General features: G+C 39.7%; 1 protein-coding gene across 50 annotated transcripts in view; it reads right to left on the reverse strand.

Annotated features, from left to right (window-relative positions):
* Positions 1-20008, reverse strand: part of RIMS2 (regulating synaptic membrane exocytosis 2) — a 679145-nt gene that overhangs the window by 264107 nt on the left and 395030 nt on the right. For 39 of the 50 annotated variants that reach the window (XM_060243358.1, XM_060243355.1, XM_060243365.1 and 36 more), the window contains 3 exons: positions 18583-18695; positions 7530-7577; positions 4737-4867 (listed from right to left, as the gene is read on the reverse strand). In XM_060243358.1, the coding sequence (XP_060099341.1) occupies positions 4737-4867; positions 7530-7577; positions 18583-18695 (292 nt within the window). The remainder of the gene's footprint in view (positions 1-4736; positions 4868-7529; positions 7578-18582; positions 18696-20008) is intronic. The other 11 variants (XM_060243368.1, XM_060243366.1, XM_060243378.1 and 8 more) reach the window with 1 other exon arrangement.

Here is a 20008-nt window from a genome sequence, read left to right on the forward strand (position 1 = left end):
TTCTGTAAGGGACGATCTTGCCTCACTAACCTGTTACATTTCTTTGAGGGGGTGAACAAACATGTGGACAAAGGAGACCCAATAGATGTTGTTTACCTTGACTTCCAGAAAGCTTTTGATAAAGTTCCTCATCAAAGGCTCAAGAGTCATGGAGTAAAAGGACAGGTCCTCTTGTGGATCAAAAACGGGCTAATTAATAGGAAGCAGAGAGTGAATATAAATGGGCAGTCTTCGCAGCGGAGGACGGTAAGCAGTGGGGTGCCGCTGGGCTCAGTACTGGGTCCCATGCTCTTTAACCTGTTAATTAATGATTTGGAGTTGGGAGTAAGCAGTGAAGTGGCCAAGTTTACAGATGACACTAAATTGTTCAGGGTGGTGAGAACCAGAGAGGATTGTGAGGCACTCCAAAGGGATCTGTTGAGGCTGGGTGAGTGGGCGTCAACATGGCAGATGAGGTTCAATGTGGCCAAGTGCAAAGTAATGCACATTGGGGCCAAGAATCCCAGCTACAAATACAAGTTGATGGAGTGTGAACTGGCAGAGACTGACCAAGAGAGAGATCTTGGGGTCGTGGTAGATAACTCACTGAAAATGTCAAGACAGTGTGCGACTGCAATAAAAAAGGCCAACGCCATGCTGGAAATTATTAGGAAGGGAACTGAAAACAAATCAGCCAGTATCATGCATGATGCACATAGTATGCCCCTGTATAAATCCATGGTGCGGTCTCATTTGGAATACTGTGTACAATTCTGGTCACCGCACCTCAAAAAGGATATTATAGCATTGGAAAAATTCCAGAAAAGGGCAACTGGAATGATTAAAGGTTTGGAACACTTTCCCTATGAAGAAAGGTTAAAATGCTTGGGGCTCTTTAGCTTGGAGAAACGTCAACTGCAGGGTGACATGATAGAGGTTTACAAGATTATGCATGGGATGGAGAAAGTAGAGAAAGAAGTAGTTTTCTCCCTTTCTCACAATACAAGAACTCATGGGCATTCAATGAAATTGCTGAGCAGTCAGGTTAAAATGGATAAAAGGAAGTACTTCTTCACCCAAAGGGTGATTAACCTGTGGAATTCACTGCCACAGGAGGTGGTGGTGGCTACAAGCATAGCCAACTTTGAGAGGGGATTGGATAAAAATATGGAGCAGAGGTCCATCAGTGGCTATTAGCCACAGTATAGATATATATATGTGTGTTTGTGTGTATACACGCACACACACATATATTGACCACTGTGTGACACAGAGTGTTGGACTGGATGGGCCGTTGGCCTGATCCAACATGGCTTCTCTTATGTTCTTATCTGTTGGTGGGCCTGGGGTGGGGAAAATTTACTGGGAGGTGGGGTGGAGAAACCTGCTGGATCTCCTTGCTACTATACAAACTGCCAAACTAAAAGTATGAAGAGGGATAATCATCATCATCATCATCATCATCATCATCATCATCATCATCATCATAATTCTCTCTCCCCCACCACCCTTCCCTGTGTTTCAGTGCTTCAACTCCTTTTACCGTCCTGTCTCTTTCTTTGATGTGAGGGGTAGGAAACTTGGGTAGAATTTTTTAGTTTTTACAACACCTTTTTTGTTTTGACTTTGGGGTTGCCTGCTTCCTTTGCAACTTAAAGTTACCCCATCCAAGTTATCCAAGTTACCCCATCACTTGTAGGTTCTGCAAACTGCCCTTTTCTCTGCCTGCTGGCTGTGAGGTTTCCCTTTCTGATCCTGCCAAAAGCACCCCCTTTTCTTTCTGGGTTCCTTGCGTCTCTGCCTTTGGGGATTCCCTCTCTCCTCTGCACTTTTGGGGGTTTTCATAACTGCCCTTTCCCCTGGGTGTGGTGTTTCCCTTTCTGTTCCTGCCAAAAGCAGCTCCCTTTCTTCCTGGGTTGCTTGAGTGTCTGCCTCTCTCTTTTGCCACCAAGGCAGCTAATTCACCCCAGCACTTTGGGGGCTTTTGCTAATGGTTCTTTCCCCTGGCTGCGGGGTTTCCTTTTCTGCTACTGCCAAAGGCAGTCTCTTCCTTCCTGGGTTGCTTGAAGTACTGCCTTGGGGGTTCCCTCTCTCCTTTGCCACTGAAGCACTCAACTTACCTCAGCATGATGAGCTATGAGACAACTGATCGTCTGCTCACTTCTGGCTTCCTGTTGCCTGGTAGCTATGTGATACCTGTTTCAAGCTGGTGTCCAATGGCACATCCAACTCCAGAATTTTTCACTCCCTGTGAGTCCAGGTGCCATGAACCACAAAGTAGAATGCTCCACCATAGCGTTTTGTTTCTCCCTTTGGCAACGTGATTACCAGCAAGAACTTGTGCTCTGGGGAAAGTGTGCATATGGGGGGCAAGCCATCTTGTCCTGCTACCTGCAATCTTCCATAGTGAGCACCTAGGCACCAAGCCAAAAGCCACCAGATGTCTCCCAAAGTACTGTCTCCTAGTCAGTCCACCACTATTGCCTGATCTTGCCAACCAACCCAATTTGTGAAAACCCACATCACCCCACCACTCCACATAGATGCCCCCATGATTTCTTTTCCTAGTGGACAGCGAGCTGGATTTGAATGCCTGTAGATTAACCAGGTCTGCTCAGTACTATCTGAAACTGGTGCTGGACAACTCTCCCAATGTGGAAGGCCACCCCAGAAAAGTACTGTGTGTTGGAGGCCTCTAGCTCACCTTTGTCAGTTTTTGTCACTCCTGAACTGGCGGGGGGGGGGGGGATATGTCCCATTGGAAAGCATTGTTTTGGGCAACTTTTTTAGCAATCTGTAACTCAGCCTCCTGAAGTCCAATGTGGACCAACCTTGGTGGGCAGATTGAAGAGAGTGAGCTGGAGACACCCTGTGATTTTGGAACATCGAGGTCCCAGGGAGGTTTATGTGGACCATTTCATGAACTGGGTGATGGTTCAGTCTGCAAACCAGGCCAGTTTGCTTTGCAAACTGAACTGGCATTTTCTGGTTTGTGCCCATCCCTAGCAACCAGTTATATAAAAGAATACAAAGGCAGTTTGAAAGGGGCCATTACGAAGTGAAGCTATGAGGTCCTACAATACTAGGTATATTGTACTAGTAGGCAGAGAACAAATGAAAATAGGATCCAGGTGAAAGAATAAATGATCCAATGAGAATGGCAGTAGACCATTCACAGTAGGTGATAAACAAGCAAAGCACAATAAATAGTGTACATAAGCCTCAAAGGAGCATGAAAAGATGTTCTGTGTTGACTAGCTACTCTGCTTTATTACAGTACAATCCTTACACCCTCCTAATTAAATTGAAGGCAGTGGGCTCAGAAGTGCATAACTCTGTTTAGTATTTCAAGTAGAATTTCAACGGCATATGAATTTCAACTCTGCACTTCTTGAAATAGTATTACTCTGAAAGGATCCACAGCTTCTTCTGGAATACAATCCTTTCTTCTCACAGAGCTCCCCAAACTGAAGCAACTACTCACCATCACCAATAGTCATCTAATAGGACTAGTCGCTGCGACAAACCTCAGTGTTATTTCTGTTCCCATATCTATTCACATGCACTGTCACAGGACCCAACAATACAAGAAAGGCCCTTCGAGCAGCAGATTATTTGTTTAAAATAAATATATCCATTTTTTCAGCTGAGGTGGCTTACAATATCATTAACTGAAATAACAGACCAAGTTATCTGAATAAACCCATGGGGGAAGGAGGCAAATAAAATAGCAGCATAAAGTCATATAAAGATTAAAGCTATTAAAATGGTCCATCATACTGAACAATAAAATCACATTAGAAACTGGTGCAGAAGAAGGTAATGATAAAAAGGAAGAAAAATGTATTATCATATGACAGCAATGTCCTTCTGCCATTTCTGTAGATCAAATGGCTTTTTCTGTGCAAAAGAATACACAATACAAATCATGCATTAAAACAAAAGCATACAAAATCAGTGGTGAGAAATTTCAGCCTCAATGAACACTAAGTCACAGATTTGAAGTTTCCATACTTCAGCAAAAATGTTTATAAGGGACATTCCAGTATGCAGCTCCTGAGATAATCTTTAAGATGCTACAAGGCACATAGTAGTAAGTCTTAGTAGAACATGGCCACCACTTTGAAATATTTTAACAAAACATATTAATGTCTGTGATGTTATTTATTCATCCATTTTTAAATTTCCTGTTTAAAATGTCCAGCTAATGCTATGATTAACTATTCATATTAGACAAACTGACTTTTACAATAGCTTCCAATACAAGTACACTAATAAATGAATTATATTTTAAAAATATTCATACTATTTTATCTTGCCGTTCCACCCAAAGCAGCAAACAGTTAAAAGACATTAAAATTAACTTTAAAAATACATGTAGATAAAACAATAGTTTGAACATAAAGAAAAAGGAAGGAAATGGCAAATAAAGCAAAAATGTCTTCATCCCTGGTGAAAGGCAACTATACAGTGGGACAGATGAATCTCCCTGGGGAGGGAATTCCACCACTGATGCCACATCTGAGAAAGCCCTTTCTCAGGTCACCACCCTTCTAGCCTCAGAACAGGGAGGCACCCAAAGCAAGTCCCTCCAAAGATGGTAATGGTCAGGTAATGGTAATGGTCAGGTAGGTTCAATGGGAGTAGGCTGTATTTAAGTTATGCTGGTCCCAAGCAGTATAACCAATCCCAGTTCCAAATGATTTTAAATTTGCATTAATTTCTGTTAGAATAGTTATTCCTTTCCTTCATCCTACCTTCTGTCAGGAAGAAAGTAAATTTTAACATAAGGATTTCTTGGCCTTCCGTCTTCCCTTGAAGGAAGATCCTTTGCTCCCAATATTGTGACTATCAACTGATGACCAACCTTGTCATACCACAATTTTATCTGTAATGAGAAAATATTCATTAGTCAGTCCAGGTAATTCATTACACAGCAAAGAATTGTTGAAGATAGTTTTTAGCCCTCAGTTAGATTCAAGCCCCGTAGCACCTTAGAGGCCAAGATTTTGGGGGGATGAGCTTGCAAGAGTCCAAGCTTCTGGATGAAGGGAGCTTTGACTCTCAAAAGAACATATCCCAAAAATCTTGTTGGTCTTTAAGGTGCTACTGGACTCAAATCTAACTGTTCTACTGCAGACCAACGCAGCTACCATCTGAAACTAGCTCTCCGTTGTGTTTGTTTTCCTAATTATTGCAATGAAGATAATTGTAGTATTATGAAACAAAATAATAAGATATGGTGTAACACATTTAATGAAATGTATTCTGTAAGAATAATCTAGTTAGTATTATGTTTTCTATGTTGAAGTGCATATGATTATTTACTGGAGTGGTGCATATGTGTATTAAGTTTACATGTATACTACCATTTCAATGTGTGATATGAATTCAAGATTAATAACTCTTCCTACTCTGATTAGTATACCATATGACAAAAGGAAAGGAATAAGATAGTGGACATTATAGTCTTGTTCTCATTAGCAGAATGATCAGTAACATACCGTACAACCCTAAAGAGACTTACTCCAGTCTAAGCCCATTAAAATGAATAGGCTTAGACTGGTGTAACTCTCTTTAGGATTGCAGTGTTATTGACTCAAGTGTATGGCAACCATCTTACTACTTCAACTCCAACAATTACTTAAAACAATATGGCAACCATGTTTATTACTCTGTTTTTTCTCTTTATTTATAAACCAATTCCTATCCCAGATTTGGGAAACTAATAAACTGTGCAAACATTTAAAAAATATTTAAGCCCTCTACTCAAACTGTTCCTGCTAAATAAAAAACTTTGCAGAGAAAATACAATAGGGATATTTTAAACTTTCAGACTACGATGGTGTGTAGATCTATAATTATTAATATTAGATGCAAAATTAGGAGATGAGAATAAGGATGTCATTTGCTCCACAGAAAGAATTAATGGTTTTGATGGAAGAAATAGCTTTGTCCATAGGATGCTAAGCTGTTGCCCTACACTTTTCTGAAAAAGAAAACATGATGTCAGCCATCCACAGCCATCCAAGACAATCCTAATTCAACTGCTTGGATATTCTCAGTAATTAGCAAATGATATGGTGGTAATTTTGGGCTATCATGAACCACTGAAAGTGATTAGGTTGTATCCTACCACTGCACAGCCAAGCACAGAGCCTTTTTAGTGCAAAGAACCTTCCTCTCGAGGGAGGCTCTGAGCATAGCTGTAGGAAGCACCCCGTTACATGAATATATTCTGTTAGCTTCTGATATCAGATTCACCATAGATGCTATAATATTACACTTCATATAGTGCCTAAGGACCTGCAAGATAAGGAAATACCTATCAGGATCTGAACCAAAACAGTTGCCTGAGTATTTTTAAGTATATTTAAGTAATGTGTTTGTATTTTCCCCAAGCTCTCCATTCTACATTAACAAAAATTCTATTAATAGTTATCAATGATAGTTCCTTATTTTTATCCTGAAGTATTTTCCATTTAAGTGGTATAATAAACTATGGGGAAATTGTGGTTTAATCTTAAGGAAACAGCAGTCTTTGTATGTGGACACTCTCTAATCTATTTTATTCTCTCTGATGTACTTCATGTAGTTTTACCCTGTGATCTCCTTTTTATACATAAACAAAAAACCCTTTGATCTTCTATTTTCATGTCTCCTTAACCAGTAAAAGAGTTGACAGTTACTATCCTTAAGACACTTTCCTAGGACTAAACCCTAGAATTGCTTCCCTGAAAATAACAAACTTACACAGCATTTACACTAAAGATGAACATTTCCACAAAACTATCTTATAACAAAAAACAAGTAATGTTCTCTTATTTTTTAAAAAAAGGAAAGCATGCAGCAAAGCAATAAAAGCATTGTGGCATTCTTACAGCCTACAGTTAGGTTAATCTACAGTACCTTAAGGGATTCCTAATGAAAAAAGGCAAACAACTTGTACCCGAGTATCATTGTGAATATAGTCAAGGCGACAAATCATGTAAAATTATCTTGTAATCATTCATCTTTTCAGTATTTCAACTAACTTGTCAAAATGCAAGCAGTGTACAAATTCCTTACACAAGGTACAAATTTATTTGCCTGTCTTCTACTCAAGGAGCTACTGTCATTTGGAAAATGCAAAAAGGAAGTGTTAAGTAATGAAAATGAGTGATTTAAAGAGACATCAACTTGATACAATGAGGCCAAACATCAAAAGCACAAGCTCAGCTATTACAAGTTCAAGGTACATATTTATGAGAAACACACAGCAATTAACACTGCAGACATCTGTGTTAGTTCAATTAGATAGCAGATAAAAACAAAACTGAAAACTAGTTGTCTCTTTAAATTTTAATTTAGTATTCTATTCTCCATGCAGGACTATTCAAGCTGCTCACAAGACAATGTGAAATTTGTTAATATGGTCTGAAGCAACACGTTAAAAAAAATTAAAATGGGAAAACGGACTAAACTGTGGCGTTTTCCTACTGTGCATTTTCCAAGACAAACAAAAGAAAAAAACACAACTTTAGTTTCTGTCAGGCAGATAAAGCCTTTACCTGAACCCTAGGAACAAAAGGCGCTGTTCTTCTACTAAGGCTTTGGCTCTGGTAAGCAAAATTAAAGAAAAAGCAATAAAACAAAACCAAAAAGACAACACGCTGGAAACTAAAAGACCAAAAGTAAAACGATATACAACTTTAAATACTGCTTTGCATCAGGGACATATTTATCTAAAAAGAACGTTTAAATGCAATGCATGAATTAAACCTGCAAATGCATTATTAAATGTATAAAAATGTGTATGGTCCTGTACCAATTGCATTTTTATATTGACCTAATGTTTCACACTGTGAACAGTAACTCTGAGAAGTGTTTAAAATATGCTTAGTGTCAAAAATGGTCCCACCCTGATTCACTGCTGGTCAAAATTGCTAACAGTTATAATATTCAGTACAGTATATGATGCAAAAGAAGTATAGAAAACAAAACAGAAAACACGAATTAGCTGCTTTAATACACATCTCATAATTTCTCAATTTTAAAAATTAAAATCCTACAATTTAAAAAACACTACGGTTAAAAGCAACATTTGTCTTTCCAGCATTATTTACTAAAGCAATTCAAAGATGATATATTATACCAAGTTTCCCAATTAAGGAATCTATCAAGGAGACTACCCAACTAGTTCAGCACATGTGAAGAAATAATAAAGATAATACTATTAAGAATGTACAGTGCATTTTCCTTGTTGGTAATGAAGCAAAAGCAAGCTTTCAGCCAAACCAGTTATTTTAGAAATTAACCACTCATAACAGGAAATAGTGCTGCCTGTCTATATACCTACCTACCTTTACAGAAATGACATACCATATAATGAATAACATCACTACTTAAAATTAGTTCTGTAAAATATAACAATATAGAATTATTACTAATCTACCCATTATTGGAAATATTCAAATTCAAAACCACTGAAAATAGCCTGAAAACTCAAAATATATTTTAAAATTTTACATGACAGGAATGTAAATTAATATTTATTAAAAGTTGATTTAAAATTACAACCCAACCAGCCTAATGGAAAGGATATGATGTCTTAACAAACATTTCTGAGAGCATCTAAATTTAGGGTTACCAGCCTCCACGTGGGGCCAGGAAATCTCCCACTTTTAAACTAATCTCCAGCTGGCAAAGATCAGCTCCTCTGGAGAAAACGGCTGCTTTGAAGGTTGGACTCTATGGCATTGTACCATTTTGAGGCCCTCCCCTTCCCAGGCTCCACCCCCAAAGTCTCCAGGCATTTCCCAACACAATCTGGCAATCCTATTTTAATTATATACTATTATTTACAAGTTTTCCATAACACAGGAATGATTTTTAACTTTTCAAAGTTTGTGTGCTTACTAAACTCCAGCAAGAACTGGGTCTAAAATATGCTGGGTACATAAGAACTGGGTCTAAAATATGCTGGGTACATAACTGCCAGATTGCATGTCTTCCATCATATCTGATGGAAATACCTTGTTTTTTTAATATACATATACACGTTATATATATATTGCAGATATTTTAGCATACTGGAGGACATTGGAGGAACCAGTGAAATGGGAAATTCCAAGAGAACTTTAAAAAGGGATAACGTATCTTATTTAAAAAGTCTGCTTACAGCAGCTAGAATTTGGACAGTCCAGTGTTGGACATGGAAAATACTACTAAAAACTGAAGTCTGAATACATAAAGTTTGGTTTATTGTGAGAATGGAGAAAATAATAGTATATAAACATGTGGGAGCAGAGAGGTATGCCATACAAACAGTCTTCTTGACGATGGCTAAAAGTGGAAGCTATCTGTTTCAAGGGGAAATAAATAGCTATTGAATCTCAGAAAGCACATGAGCAAACCATGTCTACAGTATGTTTTGAAGTGGCATGGCTGTCAAATAAATTACAGACATGGCCCTGTCTTGTCACCAGCAGGGGCCTTTGGGGGACATTCCTGGAGAGGGAGGAACCATCTTCAATGTGATGATGTGACACAGAAGTGACATAATCACAATAGGAGTGCAGCCCCATGGAAGGCGCTGTTGGCACCAGTTTGAAAAAACCATTTAAAGGGAACCTTCCCTTTAAACATTTTTTGCAAGAGAGCACATCAATGCCCTGCATGTCTGAACTCACCACTTGGAATTCAGGCATGGCCGGCCCCTGCTTGCAAAAAACATTTAAAGGGACTCTTTAAATGTTTTTTTGCAAGTGGGGGCCATGCGCACCTGAACTCCAAACAGCAAATTCACCACTTGGAGTTCAGGCGTGTGGCCAGCAGCTTCACCTCTCCCTCCCTTCCTGAAGATTTTAAGGATCCTCCAGCTAATTGGTGGGCCATGCACTCCTGCTGATTAGCTGGAGGGCCCTTTACATCTTGTAGGAAGGGAGCAAGAGGGATGGTTGCCAGTGGCTGCACTTGGACATAGCTTGAGGACAGGACTTTTCCTGTTGGCCAGCTGGCTGGCAGTGATCAGGAGCACACAAAATCAGGGGATTCCTCACCCCCACCTGGGGACTGTTATCCCTACTCTTTAGAGCCTGATTTGAAGCCCAGTATTCCTTCTTGACTCTGACATTAGCCATAGATCTTGTTAGGATTGCAAGGGTAAACAAACCTCAACATGCAAGCCAACCAGTGGCACATCAGTCTGTTTTCTTCAGTTCATAAGACTATTCTAGCCAAACTACTGACAAGAGTCCATGAGGAGTGGGGATATGACCAGGGGTTGTTTTGTAGAAAAAAAGGTGATGGAGTTCATCCAGGAGTTGTTATGCAGCTGCACCTACTATTCAATGGACAAGGTGGGAAGGAGGAAGTGAAACTCTCAGAAAGGTTCAGGAGCTATGCTCCTGTGAGCTTCTGCTGAATCTGAGGCCTGGATATGACTATCATTACCTGTTGGCAAGCCCCTGTGGAACTTAACAGCAGTACTGAGGTTCAGTAAACTCCCAGTGTGTTTGGCCATGTACAGCCCTTATATGTTCTCCCTCCTTTTTTCTGCGAGCACATCAACATCTTCACAATTTCACAGTGTAGTTTTTTTGCACTTAAGATAAAAGGGTTGCCTGCCTCTGAGCAAATCTATGTCAGAGATACAAAGAAAAATGCAGTTTCTCAGAGATCAATATCTTGCTAGTATGTCTTCTAATACTATATAGATTACTTACACAGTTTTGAACTGTTACACTGTTATTTATTTACTGCTTTTTGCCCACACTTCTAGAAAGGCTCAGAGTGAGTTTAAATATATTTAAAATTAGAGACATAAGTCTTAAAATTTAATTAAACTAATAAAATCATGAGCCATCAAAAGCCTATTAATCCTCATCATTGGTCATCTTTCCAACCGTTTCTGGAAAATGCTTACATTCACATTTTGGAAGATCTCGATTAGAAAGAATTTCAATGCTTAAAGGACAATAGATAGCATTATTCTGAAGGCAATTATTATACTAAACTGATTCACTTTTAAAATACTATAACAGCATATTTGAGAGAGAAAATAGAATCTTAGATATGTAATATGAGATTTTACAGACAAAACCAGATCACTTTTCTTCTAGAAAACTATGGTGAGGTAGACTTTGGTTATAAAATGGATCACTGCAAACAGAACCTATTATAATTTCTGAAGATTTATCAAGGTCAGTGCCAGTAGTCTAGCCCTCAAGATTCCAAAAACTGTCTTATCAGATGGAGCTAATAAACACTGTACCTTACCAATGCCACAACCTGAAGCTCCAAGTATCTTAATGAAGCCAGAAATACCCCAAACGGTAGTGCGAACTAAGGTCATAAGAATAACTCAGAATATGAGTATTCTCATTGTCTTGCCTGGGTTCAGACTTCATCAAGCAAACTTCTCACCTAGTCTCCCAATTCAGCTAGTTACCATGCAGACATATACCAGAAAACAGACATACATCAAATAGCAGTTTATCACAATATAATAAATTCTCATTTTTTTCTAATGCGATGCACTTCTAATCCCATTTCTACAAACGCACAGCTTTACATTACGCCACTCTTAAACTTACACTGCTTTTTGGGACCCACTTACAACATAATTCCATGCTACTTTCCCCATCCCTCATATAACATGCAGGAAAATCCAGCATCACTTAAAATTGTACAAGCTCATATTTTTTGAATTTTAAGTTTACAATTTTAAATATACAGCACTACAAAGTAATAGGCCATTTCATGACCATTTTACATATTAGACAGAGGCAAACTCAAATCTGCCAATGAGCCTCCCAGAGCCTCCTTTTCGAGAGGATCATGTTCCATCTCCTACCTCAAGGCTTTACAACTCACCCACAAAACTCTTAGCTTCCCCTTGGGGTTCCTAACTCACAATTTAAAAACTGTTCTAGAAGATATCATTTGCTAAGTGTTTGACTATATTTATTCATTCGGACTGAAGGACCTGGATCAGATAAGTGATTGACTGGGCTGTGAGTTAATAGAAGGTAAATTATATCACCCTTCAATGTTCTACAGGATTTCCCCAGAAGTTAAATATATGAGTTTAACAGCAGAGTAAAAAAAATGTACTCTCATATTATCCCACCATGAAGTTCCTCTGATGAGCAATCATCCATTACAACCCTTTGAGACCTTTCTATGTGGAAGAAATCAAGAATATTCTCATTAATGTTTATTATATCCTACTGCAAAAATGTCAATATATCAGTAGCAACAGTCTTAAAAGTAGCCAAAGGATCAATGGGCTTTTGATTAATATCAAGGGAAAATTTACAAACCAAAGCCATAAGTGAATTCTCAGTTGTATAGCAGTCAGGGATCTTGAAAATCCAATAACATCATAATGCTATGGTAGAGTGACCGACCTGTCACCCTTTCCCTACAAGTTAACACTGAAGACAGATCAAAAGTGGGCTCATGAATCTATGTTGAGATTTAATTTTTATTTCGGTGTAATCACAAACTTAAAGCATGGAGGCATACACCACTATCTAGTTTTCCACATACCTAATGTCTCTTATGTCCATATCACAACCAATCATTTGTATTGCCAATAATTCAGAAGAAACAATTCAACAATTTCTCTCTTCCAAGATTCAAATACTTAGATAAATTTCAGGAATATTTTAAGCCTCAAAGAAAAGAGGAAACTCACTTAGAAGGGCACAACACATAAAACTATTAAAAGTTTTCAACTATGTATCTACTTTACTTAAAGTGCACTATAACTCTGCATAGGATTTCATTGTAAGATAATTAAAATGGTTAATAGGTTGCATAATGCATAAGTGAATACCTGCAACATCAAGGCTAATTCAATGATTTTACTGTTACTGAAACTCCCAATATAACAGAAGTTCTTAAAATTTATGTCAGTATCCTTTCACTACAATGGCAACCTGCATACTATATAACTGCACTAGTAGTTTCTCATCAGTTTCCAAGACCAAACAAACAAACTAATAAACAAGTTGTTCGTGGCCCTCCAGGGTTGGCCTTGGTTGGAGTAGTGAAACTGGGAGGATTTTTTATTTATTTATTTAATTTATTTATTTGGTGACTTCTATCCCGCCCTTCCCACAAGTGGCTCAGGGCGGCTTACAACAACAATAAAACAATAAAACAGTAAAATCAGAGCAAGTTATTACCTCTAAAATCAGACAATTAAAACCTAAAAACCTTAAAATTAAACATTAAACTATACAGTATAAACACAAAAATCTGGTAGCTACATTATCTCATCAGGCATAGGCTAACCGGAAGAGGGCTGTCTTACAGGCCCTGCGGAACTGAGCAAGGTCCCGCAGGGCCCTCACCTCTTCCGGTAGCTGGTTCCACCACATAGGGGCCATTGTGGAAAAGGCCCTGTCTCTAGTTGCCTTGAGACGCACTTCCTTGGGCCCGGGGATGATGAGCAGATTTTGAGTGCCAGACCTCAGTGCTCTCTGGGGAACGTGTGGGGAAAGACGGTCCCTCAGGTAGGCAGGTCCCAGGCCATATAGGGCTTTAAAGGTGATGACCAGCACCTTGTACCGGACTCGGTATATTATTGGAAGCCAGTGCAGAGCCCGAAGGCCCGGCCGGATGTGCCCCCACCTTGGGAGGCCCAGTAACAGCCGGGCCGCGGCATTCTGCACTAGCTGCAATTTCCGGGTCCGGCACAGGGGCAGCCCCATGTAGAGGGCATTGCAGTAATCCAACCTCGAGGTGACCGTGGCATGGATCACTGTTGCTAGGTCGTCGGGGGCCAGGAAGGGGGCCAACTGCCTTGCCCGTCTAAGATGAAAAAACGTGGACTTGGCAGTGGCCGCTATCTGAGCCTCCATCTTTAGGGACGGCTCCAATAGCACCCCCAGGCTCCTGACCCTGTGACCTGGGCGGAAGCCGGACTGAAGTGGGTCAAGGATGGAAGCGTCCTCCAGGAAAGTCTGTAGCTGCCTCGCCACTGCCCTCTCAATAAGTTTGCCCAAAAAGGGCAGGTTTGAGACTGGCCTATAGTGTGCCAATTGGGCCGGGTCTAAAGATGGTTTTTTTAAGAGGGGCCAGACCACGGCCTCTTTAAGGGGCGCCGGAAAAAGCCCTTCCGTTAGGGATCTGTTTATGATATCCCGTATAGGATATCTGAGATCCCCCTGGCAAGATTTAATAAGCCAGGAAGGGCATGGGTCCAATTTGCAAGTTGTTGGGTGGGCAGATGAGAGAATCCTGTCGACTTCCTCCAGGCTGAGGGGGCTGAAACCGTCCAGGATATAATTCGAAGACATGCTCGGGGCCTCGGTTGCGTTAACTGTCTCAAAGTTGACAGGGAGGTCGTGGCGGAGTGACGCGATCTTGTCCGCAAAATAGTTCGCAAAAGCCTCACAGCCTATCTCTAATTCAACGGAATTTGGTCTGCCCTGGGGCAGAGTCGTCAGGTCTCGAATTATTTCGAACAATTGATAAGAACTTAATCTTCTCCAGTCTTCAGTAGATAAAAAATTAAGGCTGCAATACTAAAAACACTTTTCTGGGAAGAAATCCCATTCAATAAAATGGGACATTTCTAAGTAGGCCTGCATAGGGTTTATCTCTAAAAGCAGGAGAAGACAGATGATAGAATTAATAAGTGACAGGTAGAAAAAGGAATAAGCCTGACTGGCTTGGAAGATGCCCTTTCTTAAATAAACCAGTTTCCTCCTCCAAAGCATCGAAATGGTCCTACATAATTCCGATCATTGTCCAACTATTACTATCAATCAAAACATTTTGTCATATTACTTGATATCACTCATACAATTCCATCATACTATCCATGAGACAAATACTTAGTCAACATAACTTATCACTGGTGGGAAACCCCCTGTTGCACAGACCAGTGCCTTGTCTGAGAGTCAAGTTATCACCTCTCTTTGTAATATAATCCTATTTGGTTTCAAGTGAAGTTACACCAATGAAGTGAGTTCCCTTCTCTGCTACCACTGTATCACACAACGCCATCTGATAGATGGTATCACACAATGCCATCTGATGACATGATGGAGGTTTACAGATATGATAGAGGTTTACAAGATAATGCATGGGATGGAGAAAGTAGAGAAAGAAGTACTTTTCTCCCTTTCTCACAATACAAGAACTCGTGGGCATTCGATGAAATTGCTGAGCAGACAGGTTAAAACGGATAAAAGGAAGTACTTCTTCACCCAAAGGGTGATTAACATGTGGAATTCACTGCCACAGGAGGTGGTGGCGGCCACAAGCATAGCCACCTTCAAGAAGGGTTTAGATAAAAATATGGAGCAGAGGTCCATCAGTGGCTATTAGCCACAGTGTGTGTGTGTATATACATATATATATATATATATATATATATAATTGTTTTGCCACTGTGTGACACAGAGTGTTGGACTGGATGGGCCATTGGCCTGATCTAACATGGCTTCTCTTATCTGGCAGAACTTTTCCTAGTTGTGAGTCAGTTCTGGATCCAGGCCTCTGTGAATGCACGATTGAGAAATATGCAGGCACACTGATATTCTTTTGTAATACATTTGCAGATAAAATGGCTTGTAAGCTATGTAACGCAGAAACCAAAACAGATTTGACTAAGATACTCAAGATACTATTGGGCTTCAGTCTGGTCCTGGTTACATGGCTGACTTTCAACTGGTGAGGCCTGATGAAGTGGACAAGCTGCTTTGAGGTCTGTAGGCCACCATGTCCGACACTGAGTCACCCTGAACCTGTTAGGGGAGGGCGGGATATAAATCTGATAAAATAAAAAAAATAAAACTGCTGGAAGACAGCATCTGGGGATTTGAAATAAGGTGCTACCACTATGCAAATGACAACCAAATCTATTTCTTCTTAACAGCTGGGCCAGGTGGGTCTGTGGAAGTCCTGAACAGATTGTGCAAGGGATTGAACTAGATGACCCTGGAGACACTTTCCAACTCTATGATTCTATGATTCCAATACTGTTCAGTTTGCCAGCTGAAATCTTCTTTTCAAAGCCCAGACTCTGTGCCCCTGCTTGCAGAGATAAACTGGATGGCACCTAGAGACAGGTCTTTTTCAGTGGCAGCACATTCCCACTTGAGGCTCACCTGGTATTTTCTCTCAGGTACCAGACCAAAACATTTTTCTTTTACCCAGGACTACATCTATAGGGTTCCATCTTTTCTAGCCATTTTATGGCTTGCTGCTAGCCTGAAAACTGGTTTATCAAACATTTTAAACTGTTTTGTTTTATGTGCTTTTAAAAGTGTTCTGTTTTATGTCCTTTTTAGCTTTATTAGCTGTTTTTATTTGCACATTTTTATTTTTTCTTATTATTTGCTTTTATTTATTGATATGGAAAAAATTTCTGAGTGCTGTTGAGTTGTTTATAAAATGTTTTTATTGTATTTTATTGTTTTATCATATATTGTACTCCACCCTGAGCCCGACAGGGAATGGGCAGAATAGAAATATACTAAAATAAATAAATAAATTGTTTTACTGTTATTTGCTTTTTCTGTTTAGTTGTGAGTCAGCTCAAGCAGGTCTGGAGAGGTGGGGCGTTTTCCCACAGAGCTTACCGCGGAGCGATGTCCCTCTTCACCATGCAGCGTCTGCGCGTTTTTCCCACCAACTGCTCCGCAGAACCAGGAAGAGCCGCAGCTTTTGCGTCGCTAACTGGTTTTTAGCGGTTTACATTTGCGAAGCAAAAGGCCCAACACTTCCTGGTTCTGCGGAGCAGTTGGTGGGAAATCCGCGCAGACGCTGCGCGGTGAAGAGGGACGTCGCTCCACGGTAAGCTCTGTGGGAAAACGCCCGTGGTGTTCAAGTTTTGTAAACAAAATAATACATAAATAATTATGATTATCTTCTTAAATTGTTAATTACTAGTTCAATTAGATATGGTCCAATGATTTTTCATCCTAATATTAAAAAAGGATCTGATTGACTTTCTTCTTTTTGTAGCTGTACCAAAAGAACATCATACTATATTTAACATAAGAGTGAAAGGCTTGATTAGTAGCCAAAAGGAATCCTGCTGCATATAAAGACTCAGTACATAGACACTATGGCCTTGAAATAACATATATGTATAACAAAGCCAAATATTTCTGTATTTCAGAAGAGCTTACTTGCCCCATGCAGCAATAGTAAGCCACACACTTTAAAAATTACAAATATTAGAAATTATAAACATCTCAACAACAGATGAATTCCTGTTCATCCTGTTCTATTCGATAAGGCAAGAGCAAATAAGAAAGAACACAATCCAACAAAGGTTTTTACATTTCCAAATGTTTTTTAGTATATGGTAACAAACTAAAATTCATACTTCAGGAATCTTCCAAGTACAGATCTTGGAGATACTACCTCTAATTCTAGTGAAACCGCTGGGGATCATTGTTTCAAGTACTAAAGATTTTTTTAAAAAACAGCTTGGTCATTAAAAAAACACAAATTATATATTTCTCAGCACTCAAAACCACAGGAGGGTCAGAATGTTGGAACACAGAGATTCATCATGTCAACAAACTTTGCTCAGAGCTGCAAGAACAACCAGACCTACAAAAGATCAATAAACATCAAGAGACCACAGCAAATTATTTGGCCAGATTAAGAATTTCTAAAGCAAATCTGCTACTTTGTCTAAGTAATAAATCGTAGCTCATTGCTGCTGTCTGCAAGGTAGTGTTTTGCCTTATCTACTTTTTCTGCCTGATTCAAAAACCAATGTATATTCCAATATGCATATATGTATGATTCTGCAGTTATTTCAACAGAGACTGAATTAAATTACTGATGTGTTCTTTGCTGAAATAAATGGGGAAACCATTCTGAGGTGGAGAAGGGAATAGAAGGCTGCTGAATAACAGAATGCTGTTGCTTAAATCAGGACTTATAGGTTTAGGTTCCTATTCTAGAGAATGAAACAACATTCAGGTTTTTATAGACAGCCTCCTATACCTAAAAGACACAAGCCATCAAGGCATGCCATGATATCTCCCAAATGAAGGAGAGGAGGAAACATGCTACTTCCACAGACCTCAAGGAAAGGACAGTGTTAGTGGTTGAAATCCCTTTGTTTAATGCTTATTTGTTTAATATTATGCTAATTCTATTAGTTAAACACAGTCACAGTGAAATAAATAGAATGAGTTTGTGCACATCGGGAATTGTTCAGAGACTTCCAGAATGGTTTAATGGCATAACATGATCTCCCAGGACAGCGATGGTGGGAACCTGTCCATTAAAAGAAAATTTTATTACCTTGAACTACTGAAAGTGGGTCTAAGTTTCCAATTCTGTGCATGGCATTCTTGCCCAGTACTGTTAGAAATGGCTGCTGTAGCTAACTACACAATCATGCTGAACACACAGAGACAGAAATAGTAATTCTAGCAACTTAAACATTATATACTCATCTCCAATTCAATACTTAATGAAGTGCAGTCCCATCCATGTAAAGACATAGTTTAATTAAGAGAGGGAAGAAATTATGACAGCAAAAACTTTAATCTATTGTTACCTGCTATTTTCCATTATATGTATTTTACTGCAAACAACAACAAAGTAATTGAGTTTGAACAAATGTTTACATACTGAAAGTTGTCCAGACAAGAACTGTGGAACATCCCTCAACATGCCAGGACTCATGGGAGAGGTGACGGAAATAGAAGGCCGGTCCATTTTTTGAGATTCAAAAGAGCTAGAACCTAAAAGTATAATTAAATGTATTTTTTAAAGATATTTTTATACATTCTGCAGCTCTATATTCTGATTTCATAAAGAGACAGAAATACAGTAAATAAGAAGAAATTCTTGAATGAACCTTAGTTTCAAAAAAAGAGAATTACATATGTTTTTATTTTATTTTATGCCCAATGGGACTGATTAGCAATGAATGACTAAATGATGACTAAAGGACTGCTGTGCAATTTCAATGGCACTGAAAGACAATTATATGCTGTCCTTCTAGAAGAAAATAGCTTAGTTCTTTTATCAATCTTATTAAAATTATGCAATTCAAATATTTGTCTCTGGATATTTGAATTGGCAGAACTAAGGTTTCTCACAATGCCATCATAAGCAGAGTCACACCTTTGGACATAGAAGACAGTCTAAGTAACAGGTGCTATTAAATTACACAATAATATCTCTCAGGAATAGCGTCCTGAAAGGGTGACTCCCGCTGCCTCCTCTCCCATCCAGGAAGTAGGGAGGGAAGGAGTCAGTGGCAGTGGGGGCGCCCTTTCAGGATGCTATTCCTGAGAGATGGTGAGCACAGCCCTGCGGTGCGGTTTTACCCGTGACTCCAGTGTTCGGCCGGGGAGGGGGGGCTTTAGAGAGCCAGAACACAGCGCTAGAGCCGATTCCGGCGATGAAATTGGCATGGGGGGTGGGAAAGGGTCTGAAGGGAGGGAGAAGGCAGAGGCATGGCAGGGAGGCATGGGGAGGTGCAGAGATGCGGCAGGGAGGGGGGAGGCATGGAGTCGCGGGGGGAGGCGAAGGGTGGGAAGGGAATGGAGGGGCGGCCAGCGGTGGGCAGCTGGGGAGAAAGGCAAACTAGTTGATTGCCTGGGGCACCAGGAGGAGGGTGGGGAGCCCAATTTTGCGACCCCACCCTCCCAGTGACCTAGGCAGCTGCCTAGTTTGCCTAACGGGAGGGCCGGGTCTAAAAAAATAAACTTCCAAAACAATTCTGTCTTTGATAAAAGAAGACTGAAATGGAAAACTGAAGACTGAAATGGAGTTAGTCCTCTCTTAGCGGAATCACAAGGAAAAACCACAGTTTTCTCAAAGGATCTGAACTACTCAATTAAAAAAATCACTATTCTTAAAGGATTTAAACTACCACCACCTTGAAGGTTCCCCCCACCCAAAAAAAAACAGACTGTGGAAAGCATTGTAAACCTTCTCTCACTAATGGGAGTACCTAATTGGGAGCAGATCTTGACAATGAGTTACTGCTTGTCAACACATCATTAAGGTTGAGTATTTGAAATTATTCTGGTTTACAGTGGTTTAC

The sequence above is a fragment of the Heteronotia binoei genome, chromosome 7 (genome assembly GCF_032191835.1).
Source record: "Heteronotia binoei isolate CCM8104 ecotype False Entrance Well chromosome 7, APGP_CSIRO_Hbin_v1, whole genome shotgun sequence".
NCBI lineage: Eukaryota > Metazoa > Chordata > Lepidosauria > Squamata > Gekkonidae > Heteronotia > Heteronotia binoei.